The sequence below is a fragment of the Python bivittatus genome, unplaced genomic scaffold (assembly GCF_059951505.1).
Source record: "Python bivittatus isolate LINGU-HERP-01145 unplaced genomic scaffold, Pbiv_v1 ctg000700_np1212, whole genome shotgun sequence".
In the NCBI taxonomy this organism is placed as follows: domain Eukaryota; kingdom Metazoa; phylum Chordata; class Lepidosauria; order Squamata; family Pythonidae; genus Python; species Python bivittatus.
In genome coordinates this window covers 20,716,098-20,731,436 of record NW_028277098.1, presented here as the reverse complement: position 1 = coordinate 20,731,436, position 15,339 = coordinate 20,716,098, and the positions used below count along the sequence as shown (strand labels likewise).

Genomic DNA, 15,339 nt, shown 5'->3' with positions numbered 1-15,339 from the left:
TAAACAACTCTGAACCATAAAAGATGGCCAAATATTCTAAGGGAGCTATATCTTCTATAGTGGAAAGATGGGATAGGTCCAATGGAAAAAACCATTTCACCTGAAACAAAGTGTGGATTTGTTCGCTCTGGCATTGAGGAGAATCTAGGCAAGGAAGGAAACAGTAGGGAAGACACCAAGTCCTGCTGCTGGAAACAACTGACAAAGATATCCTTTCTCCTCCCCTCAAACTCAAGACAAATTCTTTTTGCTGAGACCATTTGGAAACTTAAATATAATCTTAATAATAAGATACATTAGTGCTCAGTAGTGAGAATACTAACTAAATGTTTGAAACCTCTCATAGAGAGCCTACAGTTTTCATGTATGCAACCTTTGGACACTGCACTGATAATATCCCATTTATGCTTTGGGGTGGTTGTCTGAGAAGGCTCTCCATCAGCGAATATGGGCCCAGGTTGCCTATTACAGTTGTGGGGAGATGATCCTCCTTATGTAGTTGAACTACAACTCCCAGCAGCCCCAGCTAGCATGGCCAACAGAGTTGGAATTCAGCAACACTTGGATCCTCATGCCTATTTTCTTTTTTATCTATATTTCATGTTATATGGAGCAGTTTGTGATTTCCACCTCTTTACAATAACATACCTTTGTATTCAGATCTCTTCTGTCATATTAAACAGATAAAGACTGAGAATCAGCAGTGCATTAGGGCAACTCATTATTGTAAGGTCATGGACAACATTGTGCACCACTAGGCCCCTAGTATGCAAAGCTAGGACTTCTGGCTGGTTTAGCACCTTGGGTTTTTTTGGGCTTTTTTTGTTTTGCTCTTTGTTATGCTGTGTGACAATTGAATGTATGCAAAGATTTCACTAAGACAAGGAAAACTCATATTTGATGTTGCCATCCAAGTACTATTCAAAGAAATAATGACAAACAATATGTTTCATAAACACCACTCATAATTGTTATGGTTGCATCATCCCAAGACATCTTGGAGACCACTATCTTGAGCTCCAATTGTAGGGAAACAAATACAGAGGATATGAGATTGAGGTCCTTCAATGTGGAATGGTCCATTTATCACAGTGCCAATACGATCAAACGATAGATAGATAGATAGATAGATAGATAGATAGATAGATAGATAGATAGATAGATAGATATGGAATGTGGGTATGGAATCTGTAAAGTGATTATATTGTTAGGGAGACTGCACTCTTCCACAGATTATATTTTATGGTTTTAATGGTTTTACTGCTTTTATTGCTTTTTGTTGTTGTTTTATTATTATTTGTTGTACCGTTCTTTTAAAACTTTGTTTGCTGCCTAGAATCACATATGTGAGATGGGAGTCTATTTAAATTTACCAAATAAATACATACATACATACAGAAATATTTTAACATCTGTTGCAGGATCTCTGTGGCATATTTTGAAGTGTCCTTGGAGTAAACAACCGCCCACACGAATACAACACAAAACATAGCTTGAAATGTAGAAAATAACAATACAAAGAAATGTACATAGAAGTAAATAAAATCTGAGGGGAAAAAAATAAGGAAAAGTGCATATGCAACGAAAGGAGGTAGAAATTATGATGGCAGTTGGGCCGTCATATAATGCCAATGCTGATATTTTAAAATGAGCATGGACCCTAAATTTTTCAATATCAGTTGCAAAAATGATAGTAGCCAGTTCAGAAGTGATATTGGTTAGAAAGCACTTCCCTGGGAGGAAAAAGGGTAGGCAGCTTTCCAAAAAGCTGGTAGAACATTGAAGGTTCTGAGAAGTTGTGTGCATTCTCTCAAAATGCCTGCTGCGTGCTCATCAAAAGATGCTCTTTTTACCAGATGACAAATGTAGCAGATGGATACATTTCCAAACCAAACACTGGAATGCAGCTACTGCTCATTATTTTTATTTTCTAAGAATGTCTTTGGAATCTATAAGGGGCCCAGCGGTATTCTTAGGCTAACACAATGCTTTGCAGCATGGCCTTTCCCATTTAATGTGTTTTTAAATTAAAACAAAAACAACCCCCCACTCCCACCCCAAAGTAAGTAACATGGGGCAGGGAGCTCGGAAGGTGTCATGAGAGATGTCCTTGGTGCTCATAGGCGATGTATTGCTCCGCAACTGTGGAGAAGCTCCATAGATGGCACAGGAGTAAGTCAAACCCATTTACCATTTTTCTAGGCTAACCCATCTATGCTGAAATGACAGAATATCACTAATATCAATACAAGAAATCTTTCTTTCTTTGTTCCTACTCTGAGCTTTTTACTAGTTTCCTTTCTATTTCAGGTAGTTACAATGCCAACCCTATGCCTCTGCAGATCTCTCTTGTTCACTCAGTGAAATTAGTTGTTTGCTTTCTCTGTCCTCAATACTGGTGATGGAACAGAAATCAGTATTTTCTGGAGTGAAGACTCAGAGCCAGGAGGAGGAGAAAGCACAACTGGGCAAGCTGAGAAGAACCTGCTGACACCTAGTGATGGAGGTTGCTTACTGAGCAGTATTTTGGCATGCACTTGCTAATCCTCACCTTCATGTCTCCTCCCCAGGCAGATCAAGAAGATAAGTAGCTATGGAGTACAAGTTCTGTCTGTTTTTGCTGGGCTCTCCAAACTGATGCAGTTGATAATTCCTCCAATACTGCACGGTGCAAAATTGGAGCCAGCCATACCACTTTTCCCACAGCTGGCAGATGGCCAGTTTCCCTTCCAGAAACATCCTGCTGTTGTGTTCCATTGAAAAATTCTAAGTCTACCAAATGAAGCAATATGGATTTCACTCCTGAGTTGGTGCTCTGTTTTTGAATGTTGATGCCATATCCTGTATGAGATGCTGGCACGTCAACACCCCTTTATGTCACACGTAGCAGACATTTTTTAAATGAAACACTACTCGCAAAAGGTATTGGGTGGCACTCGATGTACACAAGCAACATCTTGTCTGAATCAGTATGAAACTAATTCTTCCAGGCTAGCCCAGCTGTTAGAAAGACTTTCGTAGCAGCTGATGACAGGAACTCAGTTTGGGCACAAATATTGTTGACATACAGGCAAGAAATCCTGATAATTCTTAAAGCCAAGCTAGCTTGGGGAAAGGCTAGGACCAAAATCAACACAAGGAACAATCAAAGTGTTTCATTCTGTAAGTGAAGACTGAATGTAGCATTCTATGAACCACGTCATTAAAAAAATGGGTCATAATCAGGTTTTATGATTAAATTTCAATTATATTTTATAAAAAATAATTAACTTTCACAGAAGTGAAGAGATACAAGTACACAATGGTGGACACAATGGTATAAATACAGATCATTGAGAAACTGCTTGCAAGAGATTAAAAACAGACTGTACAGCACCGCATTTGAAATTCTGTAATAGCCAATGGGATTTTTACTCTTTCTACCCTTAGAGAAATCCAATCCATAACTGATTAATTTTGGAACAGTGCTTTTAAAGATTCACACCCTTGCCCCAAAGAATTCTTCTGAATTTTCCCTTAGATGGTTGCCCAAATATATTTTAATGTTGAGCAATTTATTTATTTTTTTTAAAAATGATGATGGTAGAAAAAGACATTCATGCAGTTTTACACCACCATTAGTCTCTGATTCTAATATAAGGCAGATCATTAATTTTGTTTTTGTTAAAACAATGTCTTTACCCACTGAAATAAGCTTTTAGTGCTTTCCATGATAAAGTCATGGCAGGCCTTGCGTACTGTTCAGAAAGATACCTGTATTATGAACTAGGTCATTTTAAAAGAAAAACTTGGCCATATTTGGAATACATTATATTGTAGAAAAATCCTCCTCCATTAATTTTTACTGGGGAAACAAAATTTAAAAGAAACCCAGCAGGATGCTTGAGTTCGGCACAATGACACTGCTTTCTGGTGGCCAAAAAGTCATGTTGACACCTATGTGTCATCCTCTGTTTTAATAATGTGGAAAAGAGTGACGTTGAATAGGACTTGGTGTCCATTATTCCAGGCATACAGAGCTCTATCTCTGGCATTGTAGTCAAGCATTGATATATGGAAATACTGATTGTGAAAAGGTATGTCTGTATATTCATATGTGGAGGTTTTTGTCGAGTACGAATAGTACACCTTGGCTCCGGTTAAGTGAGAATTGGTGACGTACAAGGTGCCACAGATCATGAAGGACTCCCCAGCACTTCTCTTGGGGTACCCGGTGCTCCAGGTTTTCATCACTTCTAAAGTATCCTGATTCAGCTGACTGATGACAATGTTGCCTGCATTCTGATTAGTTGCGTAGACAGCCCACAAACCTATCTCATCGGCCATCAGATCGATATCTGAGAAGCCACCCCAGGTGTAGGGGTAGACATTATGAAAGCCGGCATACTCCAGGCTACGCTGAGCAAGCACCTGCCCAGTATCAAAACTGTACTTGATGATGATGTTGCTCTGATATTTGTTGAAATAAAGAGACCCATTGTAGACTACATGATTAGTTCCTGCCCATTTGAAAGGAAGATTGTATGTCCTGGATTCTGCACCACTGACAAAATCTGCTATGGATTTGTATTCACGGACAATTTTGTTGTTGGTGTAACTGTCCATATACCAGACCTGAAAGTGAGAAGAAAGAATGTGCTTTGAACTTTGGAAAATCAAATCAATACACTATTATAAATATTGTAATATTACTTATCTCCCCAACACCCGTAATTTGTCTTACTTCCAGTAGCAAAAGAAAGGTTACCAAGTCTTGTTCAAGGATGGATGCAAAAAAGAGTAGATTTGCCATTCCATAAATAAAACAATAATGTGTAAGGATTTTAATGCTACAACATCATCTAGACACCACTTCATTATCTTTACATTTATTCATTTTGCAGTAAGCCCTGCCCTCCTGTTTAAATAATATGAAAGTTATAAATTTCTCTGTTTTATGTAAACATACCAAGAAGATACCTTACACAAGAACAAGCCATTTAGCTATTCAGTAGAGATAACGGTAGGCACAGCACTATTGGTGTGAAATGGAAGAATCACTCCCTTCCATAGTGAAGTTGGGTGCTGAATGACAAAAGAAGAAGAACCAAAATGGGGCCCTGGGAAATATAAGGGAGGTCTCAAAAGTTTTGAAGGAGTTCTAAGATTTACAGCAGTAAAAAAATATATAAAGCGCTAAGGTAGTTCTTGCTGAAAAGGATGTAGTAAGGACTAAACATCGCCAGAAGTCAATAAATTGTCAGCTGGAACAGAAAAATGAAGAGCCAGGAAGGAGAAATGGACTGTGTGACTGAATTCATTATGTATCCTGGAGGAAGTCATGATTGGCTGTTCTACTGAACAGGAGCACTCCGATGAGAAGGTGAGAATATATTGCAACATTTTCTTGCAGGTCCTACTTTTGCATTCGATTAGAATCCATACTAAGCGAGTTAAAATAAGGAGCCACTCTCATCTGTCCTCCTCAATCAAGATTTCCATTCTCATTTTGCATGATGGTTATGGATGTGAAAACTGTACCCCATTTGCTAGACTTACAGATATTGAAAAGATTTATTTCTGTCTGGCAATCAAACTGTACTGGTAAGGAAAACTAGATTAGATGTACAAAGCATGCTTTGCATGTAGATGGTCCTAGTTCATCTCCAGTCAAATGGATCTCTGTAACTAGTGTTAGGAAATAGCTTTGCCTGAGCCTTTGGGGAATCATCGCTAGTCAGAATAAACTCTAAGTATAGCAGACATTAAAGTATAAGACAAGCTTATTTGCCTGTTTATTTAAAACATTTTCATACTGCCATTCATTCTATTTAGAATTTCAGTGCTCATAAATCAACTAAAAGAATTCCTGCATGGCTCCCAGCAAGAAAGAATATAAGCCACCCACTCTGTTATTTTTCTCAGATGCTAATGGATCTGTCATCCAAGCTCCAAACCGGGTTCCAGATGTCTTGACTGTAATAGGACCAGTGATTTTCATCAATTTGCCGCAGGCTGAAAAATAAAAGCAAATCATGACACATGCTGACTGCATCCATCTTTGTGGTAGAAGTAGGGATGGAGTAAGGAATCTGTGTGTGTGTGTGTGTGTGTGTGTGTGTGTGTGTAATTGACCCTCCACTTGCATTTTGTACCATTCAAAGCAACGAACAGTTTGCTAAGCTTCTTTAAGGAAACGAACTGTTTATTTGAACACAGAGGGGAAAGGCAGGCAAAATACTCCACACTGTAAAGAACATGTAGGTAACCTGTGGTCTCTGGATCACCCCTTCCATCCAATTAGAGTAAACTGCAAAAAATCAGAGAGGTGGTTAAGCAGGAAATATTCACAAAACTATAATGTAAACCCTACAAAAAGCTAGTTGTTTTTTTTTTATTAAGTCTCCCTTCACAAAGATCCAGGGAAAATACCTAAAACCCTCTGCTGCTCTGCCTCTACATGTTGTACAAAAGGGCACAGGGTGGGGGAGTTAAAAAGAGGGATACATATAAAAAGAGGAGAGCTTTGATCATGCAATTGAAGCTGCCATCTTGCATTTTTTGACTCCCCACTGCAGATGCCCTGGTCACATAATCCTGTCCCTTTGGGGTCATTGTCCTTCTCTCTCGGGCCTTTGCCTTTCCAGGGTTGAATTGAGCCGTCAGCCACAAAAAGCCATTCCTGCCTATTTTAAAGATATTTGCTCCTTCTGATTGTTTTAGGCAGCCTAATGCAAGTAAAATGCTGCTTTTTTCAGGGTGCCCATGGACTAATGAATCGCTAGGTATCTTGCTATACAAGGGCTGTTGGACCTTTACTATGACGCTGAAACTTGATAATGTAGTTTAATCATGTATAATGGCTTTACCTTGCTGATAAAAGGGGATCCTTACTTATACAGGATATACATATTTAAAGAAAGAAAAGAAAATGTAGCTCTATGCTCTTGTATGGCTTTACCACACCTGGGTGCATGGGTTCTCTAGTGGAAGACTTGTATAGCAATCTTTTTTTTTTTTTTGGCATCTTCTTCTTTAATTAGACATTTTAAAGAAGATATATAAATAGACATAAAAGGACTCAGGAAAAAAAAAGAGAAAGAAAAAATACAAATGAATAAACAGGGAATTTCAAAATATTGAGATTATAGTTTTCAGGTATACCGTTAGTTAATTATGAATAACTGAATATATTATTTCATTTTAAAAGATTAAAAATTGCTATTAAGCTCTAAGATAAATATGAATATAAAGAGCCATTGGTCAACAACAGTATAAATCACCAAGTAAGATGATGTGCTACAGTAAATTCAATCCGTCTTATTAAAAGTCTGTTCTAATTTAGATATCCTGTAAAATTGAAATATGGACGCTATGCATACAGAAATGCAAATTTTGGATGAGGTACAAATCCATGAATTAAGTTGCAGTGGAGGAATGGTTTTCAGTTTTAACTGGATTCTATAGCAGGTTTACTTTCAAGACATGGTTGTTCTAAACACGGAAGCATATCCCACAACTTAGCCGTTCTCCTAATGAGGGGATCAAATAAACTTTCCAGTAAAAAGCATAGAATATCCTTGCAGCAGTTATCATATACAAAGCATATACAGTATCCATTATCCTCTGAGGGAATATATGGTTTTGTAAAGTTCAGTAAAAATATCACAGGTTGAAATGGGAATTAATCTTTTAAGATTTGTTTTATTTTAAAATTTTAAAATTGTTGGGCTTTACAACGTTGCCATCAATATGAAAGCTAATCTGACCTGCTCATTACATTTCCAGCAATTTTTGGACAATGAATTTTCCTATTTAGCGAAGAGACCTGGAGTAGAATACCAACAATAAAACACCTGATGCTAATTTTTTGTTAGTATAATATTCAGAGTAAATTTAATGTCTTTCTTCTACTGACTTTCCCACTGTTGCATATCTATTACAGGTAGTCCTTGACTTCTGACCATTCATTTAATAACCATTCAATACGATGGTGCTGAAAAAAGTGACGCATGACCGGTCCTTGCACTTATGACTGTTGCAGTGTCCCCAAGGTCATGTGATCAACATTTGGGCACTTGGCAACTGGCATGTATGTATGATGGTTGCAGTGTCCCGGGGCCACATGATCACCATTTGTGATCTTCCCAGGGAGCTTCCGACAAGCAAAGTCAATGGGGGAAGCCGTATTTGCTTAATGACCACGTGATTTGCTTAACTACCATGGCAAAAAAGGTCATAAAATTGGGCACAACTCACTTAATGACCACATTGCTTAGTGACAGAAGTTCCGGTCTCAATTGTGGTTGTAAGTCGAGACTACCTGTACTGCATCCCAATTCTGCAATTCCATTGTTCTGCAGTCTTAATGTCTGTCATTTGTAAGGGATCTATAGCCAAAGCAAGATGACCTCTAGGTCAATAGCTGTCCCTATCAGAAATACAGGCAAGCTAACGGATGGAGTAGAAAATGTAACACAAGCTTTCCAGTTGTAGAAGTCTTATAACAATAAGAATAAGAGCAGAATGCAGCATTAAAAATTGAATTGATTTCTACTGTCATTTGAGACCTCTCAAATTAACTACACTTCAGGGATCTGATTTTTGAATCCTCTTTTAAAGGAATGCGATGGTTCTTGTTAATCCTACTAATGTGTGACTACTGAGATGTGAAAAGGCCTTGTATGCTTGCAATGGATTGGCATGAGGTTGCCTGCTTTGGGCATTAAACAAGGCAATATTCCCCCATTCTGCTTCCATTCTTGCTTTTTCCTTACTTACTCCTTACACTTGACCAATTCCATTCAAACTAAATAAAACATCCAGATTAATAGGATTTACTTAGCAGTGAGAAATATAGACAATTAGGTTCAGATCAGGAACTCAGTTCTGACAATACTTAGACTACATTACAAATTGGATTTTTAAGAATTCCCATACATATTGAACAAATCTAAGGCTAATGTATTGACTGGAATTTGCTACCCACTAGTTTTTAACTCTTCTGCACGTTCTGGTCTCAAATTAATAACAATAACAATAATATGCATTTAGACATATATATTTAGATAAGACTGTTTAAAAGACATGATGTTTAAAATGCATTTAAACTATTTTTCAAATGAATATCTTGATACAGATGTATTGCTTTTAAATTGCAGATGGAAGTGAAATCAGGAGACAATGAACTCATGAACAAACATTTATAAATGTGGCATAGTCCTAAAACAGACTGATTTTTGATTCTTAGAGGCAAAGGTCTGCTCTCAGATATTGTGTTCTTGGTAGCTTGCTGCCCCTTTTTTTTTTAAACAAAGTACAGGTTGCAATTATTTTTCATTTGTTTATACCTCATATTTATTTATTTACAACTTATTTTATGAAAATGGTACTATCTCAGTCACAAGGCTTTCAAAATAATGTATTTATGTTTTTCTTTTTCTTTTGCAGAGAACATTCTTCCTAAAAAAAAGCCAAAATAAAACTTTACTTTGTTTTAACTGAGAGATAGCAAAGTGTTTATGGTGCTGGACTAGGCCAGGGACCCAGGTTCAAGTCTACCCTTAGCCATGGAAGTTCACTGGGTGACTTTGGGCTATTCACTAACTTCCAACTCAATCTAACCCCCCCAGGTTGTTGGACTGAGAATCAATTCAGAGGAGGTACTATATACATAACCTGCAGCTTCTAGGCAGAAGGTGGGATATAAACCAACCAATCAACCAAATAAATGTTACTGTGATTCTAATGAAAAAAATTAGGGCTAAGGAGTTTCTAGATGAGAAGGCAGAAGCTTCAGAAAAACTTTGGGGTAGTGAAGGAGAATATTTGCAACCCTCATGGCATGGGTCCAGGCTACCTGAGGGACCGTCTCACCCCTATTACATCAATCCATCCCACTCGGTCAGGCAGGGAAGGCATATTACAGACCCCATCAGCGAGAGAATGTCGGCTGGCAGGGCCCAACAGGAGAGCCTTCTCCGCTGTTGCCCCTGCCCTCTGGAATATTCCCCCCCCCCCAGAGGTGTGGAGGGCTCCTACCCTCCCAGCTTTCTGGAAAGAACTGAAGACCTGGCTCTGCCAGCTTGCATGGGGCAAGAAAAATTTTAACTAACTCTGGGGGTGGCTGGTGCCCTGATGATGCTCCCTGAGCCTAATACTCTCTAGTTACCATCAATCTTTGGAATATACTTATTATTTATTTAGGACTATTGTTATATTGTATTTTTAATTAATATTTATCTTTTCTGTAAACTGCTCAGAGTCGCTCTTTAATGAGATGGGTGGTGACAAATTTGATATATAAATAAATATAAATAAATAAATAAATAAAAATGCTGACAAAAATGTAAGGAATATAAATTAGTTTTAGTGTTCTAGTATAGAACTAAGTAGACCAGGATGGAGACAAACCAGGAGGTTTAATTTGATTGCACTGACCAAATTGTAGCTTCATTTCCTATACTTCAGTTACTGGTAATGAACATACTATATCAGATCAGCCATTTCCATTTACTTACAATGAGAGACATGCTCTAATAAGATGCCTTAAGACATTCCATTCATTGCCAGACCAAATGAATAGGGTGGCAATAACTTGGAACTAAATAGACCTTAAAGATTAAAAATGATACAGGCAGGAACCAAATATCACGGAATCTGTGCGTATCTTCTCCCTTTCCGGAAATGTGTAGTTCCACAAAATGAGTTCTGTGATGGGTTTGCTCTAAAAGTTTTCCTGCAAATGGCAGCCAGTGAAGCAGTGCAGGGACAGGCAAACCTTCAGCATGCTGGCCTTATATCCGTGCCCTTTGAGGTACCAAATGAAGTGGGGGTAGACAGAAGAAGAGACCAGAGTGAGCTATTAACGTTGGCATTAACTCCATTCCCAGAGTGCTTAGTTTCAGCTATAGATTCTGAGGAGTTAATTAAGAGGACAAATTGAATAACATAACATGTGAGCTCTAAGTGAAGGTTCGGGAATGACTGGGACGACCACAGAATAAAGTCCACCATGGTTCCTAGTTCAGTTTTTAAGCTTTGGAACAGAAATGTAGTTCTACATCCAATGATTCTGCTTTGTTTTTTTCATCTGTGCTCAAAAAGGTCCTGAATAAATAACAGATTTACACATGTTGGCCATCTCTCCTGGGTTCAGCAGTGGGATGCCTAAGCCAAGTCCCACAACTGCATGCCTCCTTCCCAAAAATGTGTTGAATCCAAAAGGCACCACCCACTTGTCATTTTAATTTGGAAAGGGGAATAAGTAAACATGAGGATCAACAATAGGAGCGTCCTTTAAATTATATTGATTTTGTATCAAATGTAGTGCAACTCCCGGTCCCACCTGTTTCTTTGTCCAACCTACTTACTGGATCCCCCAAAGTAGCACAACCTTGGCCTAGTGCAGTTGCATGAGGCCTAATCAAGGTTGGAAACTAGGTACACAGCAGCGTTTCCCCTCCTTTACTCCTAAGTGCCCTAAAAACCTGAATATCTAAAACAACAACAAATGTTTGTTGTGTGTGTGGATTTCGGGAACACATATCACAAAGCGAATAGACTGGAAATATGGAATATTTTGCACAAATATGCTAGATTGGTTGTTGAATGCAACGAGAGTGATATGAGATGTAAGTAAAGCATGCGTGAGAACAAATGAAATGGTCAGTACATGGTTCAACAATGAGCAAGGAGTAAGACAAGGATGTTTATTGCCCCCATAGTTATTTAACGCATTTATGGAATAAATTCTTAAGGAATGTTTGTGGTAACCTAGGAGACCAGTTTTGCCCTCTAGCAGGTGACTGAAAAATGCATGAATGTAGGAAATAAAGTTTATTGTATGTTTCCTGATTTAGAGAAAGAACATGATGAAGTGAATAGGTTTAAATTATATAATGTTTTGCATGAATATGGAGTTGAAAGTAGGTTGCTGAATGTGATACGAGCTGTCTGTGGAAGAAGTAAAGCATGTGAAAACCAATGGAATATTTAATGAGTGCTTCAGAATTGAGCATAGAGCAAGACAAAGATGTATGTTGTCCCCTTGGTTGTAACAACGCATTTATAGGAAAATGAATAAAAATTAATGTGGTGACATTAGAAGTCTATTGATTTGGGATGTAAATCCCATGTAGATGATGCCTTGCTGTTGTCTGAGAACTCAAATGATTGGAAAGACTATGATACAACAAGGAGATAGTTCTGAAAAGTAATACACCAAAGACCAAACTGGTTGTATATGACAGGGAAAATACAGCAAACCATTGCAAGTAATATCTGAATGGTAAAAAATAAGAGCAAATAGAATGGTGGAATATTAACTAAAATGGAAAAAAATGGAGTAATTTTAAGACATCCAAATGTGGATAGAAATGTAGGATAGTTATATGGTCTGCTGCAAGGAATGAGTGTTTGTCCAAAGAAGCATGCTTCTGCCCACTTTGTTATGGAAATAAGAGCTGAGTATGTCCAAAGAAACAGAGAAGCAAGTTGAATGCGGTGGGAATGGGATACTGAAAAAGTGTGTGTTGCAAAACAAGAAGAAATATGTTCAAAATGAATGGATGCTGAGCAAATGTGGACTGAGTATAAAAATGAGTAATCTGTATGAAAGAAGTACACTGAGGTGGGTTGGCCACATAAAATAAATGAAAATTAAATTGCAAATTGAATACATGAAGGAAAAGTGAATAAGTTAAGACTGTTAGTTTAAGCTAGTTTGACCTATTCCTCTTCTCTTTTTCTTTTCTCAGACCTTTAATTTCTTTGGCTTAGTAGTTTTTTAAACTCTTTTTCTGCACTCTGCATAATGTTGTTTATGTCAAAAGAGAATAGAACTATGTGCATGTCTGTATGAAAAATATGATTTCTAGCATCATGTTAAAAAGCCAACCAAAAAATCCATAAAGCAAACCTAAGGGAAAATCCTTTAAATGGCCTTATTAGATTGTCAGTTTCCATAGAAAAGCTCATAGGACAATCATGTTTGGCATACTGTCTAAGCTGACAGTATGTGCTTAGTTAACCTGAGAACCTAATGAATGGATGTGGACATGCTTGCAGTGATTGGGCTATGTTTGTGTTCCTGCCTGAAAGCCATCCGACATATACTTCTAGCAAGTCAGAGTTTGTATTGATGTTTGGTTAAAAAAGAAAGAGGCTGTAGCAGCCACAGTTCAGCACATAAGAGAGGAATAAGCTTCATTAAACCAACAAAGGAGTCAACAGGGCCTGACAGAAGTAACTCTCCACAAGGAAAAGACTCAGAGGAACAAACCCAGTGGAAGAGAATAATAATGAGAAACTAGAGACATACAAGATATTCTACACTGTTTCATGGTTTCACAGAAGAAACAGGCTCTGAATCTCCAGAAGAGTTCCATCAATAAATCTTGATTTCAGCAAGGCATTTGACAAGACATCTCATGAGATTCTGATTACTAAGTTAATTAAAATGTGGGCTGGATGGTATGGCAATGAACTGGATACAAAGTCGGCTCAAATATCATACTAGAAAAATGCTAATTGATGATTCCTTATCAAACTGGAGGTAAGAATCAGTGAGACATCACAAAGTTCAATCTTCAGCCCTGTAGTCTTCAACATTTTTATAACGACTTGGATGAAGAGATGAAAGGAATGCTGAGTAGATTTGAGATGACATGAAATAGGGGTAGCTAATTCAATTGCAGAAATAAAATTCAAAACAATTTGTGGTAGGCTAGAAAATAACAGGCTGAAATTTAACAAAACCTAAATGCAGAGTTTTATGTTTAGGAAGCAGGAATCAAATCCACAGATGTCAAATGGGGGATACATGATTAACAAATACAACTAATAGTAGTTGTAGCAAATACTCCATTCTCAACTACTGTATAGAGACAAAGGACTAAAAGAAAAAGGAATATTTATTTTTGAGAAAGGAAGACTGAGAGGAGATTCTGATTAACAAGGTAGTTAAATATGGACTGGATGTCATATTTATTAGGTGGATTCATCAAAACCATACTCAAACAATCCTTATTGATGATGCATCAACATACTGGAATGAGGTATCAAGTGAAGTGTCACAGGACTTGTTCTGGATTTGATGCTCTTCAACAGTTTTATTACTGACTTGGATGAACAGTAGGAGAAAAAGTTTATCAGATTACAGATAACACAAAATTGGGTGGGATATCTAATATTCTAGAGGACAGAGACAAATTGAAAATGAGAAGTGCTGAAAATAACAATGCAATTTAATAGAGACAAATACAAGTTCTTCACTTAGGAAAAAAGTAACCAAATGCACAGGTGTAGAATGGAGGATATCTGGCTTGCAAAAAGAACTTAGTAAAAAGCATCCTGGAATTACACTTCCATCTTATAGTTACAAAATAAACATGAGTTAGCAGGTTGGCATGGCAACTAACAAGGTAAATGAAAATTTAGGCTTTATCACTAGAAGTATAGTTTCCAAATCAGATGAAGCAACAGTTCCAGTATATTTTGGTCCATCTCTACCTTGAATACTATATCCAATTCTGGTCACCCCATTTGAAAAAGATTCAAAGACACTGGGGAAGGTGCAGAGAAGGTCAATAAGGATGATCAGGGGACTGGAAACTAAGTCTTACATGAAAAAAATAAAAGGAACTGCTTATGTTTAGTCTGAAGAAAAAGAAATGATTGAGAGGGGACATGATAATACTGAAAGGCATCTTATAGAAGACACTTTTCCATTATCTCAGACAGCTGGTCATGGAATAATTGTCTTATATTACAGGAAGCACATTGCAGTTGAATGTTAAGAAAAAAAACCCCTTTCTAATAGCAAGCAATATTTGACAGCAAAACCAGTTACCAAAGAGGTGATGAGTTCCCTTCCCTGGACATGCTCCAACAAAGGCTGGACATCCATCTGTCAGGAGTTGTCAGGCCTAGCCCAAAGAACTCCTGGACACCATGCAGGTTCAGTCAGCAAGGTTTATTAGCCAGCGCCTGTTTACAGAAATCTTCTCAGACTGACCACTAGTTCCCAGGCACAGCTATTCACTATCTTCTGGAATTTTTAGGGATGCACCAGTTTCCTCCGCTTATCTCCAGAGCGTGGAGACGTTGCTCTGGAGACGAGAGTGCTGTTTTCACCCCCCTTCCTCCATTCCAGTCCATCACAGGAGTGCTTTAATTTGGATCTCCAGACTCAGGGCAGCAACATAGACACAGTGCCTAAATGGCCTCTTCCAATCCCATGACTCTATAAACTGGAGTGGTCTCATATGTCTCTAAATTATTTGTTACTTGAATTTTATCACAGTCATCACCTAGCATCCTTGGAAAAAATGGATTAAGCTTCAGACTCTAGCAGGGCCT

At 37.8% G+C, this 15,339-nt stretch overlaps 1 protein-coding gene across 1 annotated transcript in view; it reads right to left on the bottom strand.

The window, feature by feature from the left end:
* Nucleotides 1-3,294: 3,294 nt before the first annotated feature.
* The window catches only part of OLFM3 (olfactomedin 3), a 173,135-nt gene continuing 161,090 nt past the window's right edge, over nucleotides 3,295-15,339 (bottom strand). Inside the window, exons 5-6 of the mRNA XM_088153250.1 lie at nucleotides 5,888-5,994; nucleotides 3,295-4,614 (exon numbers count right to left, since the gene is read on the bottom strand). Coding sequence (XP_088009376.1) covers nucleotides 3,937-4,614; nucleotides 5,888-5,994 — 785 coding nt within the window. The 3' untranslated portion in view covers nucleotides 3,295-3,936. The remainder of the gene's footprint in view (nucleotides 4,615-5,887; nucleotides 5,995-15,339) is intronic.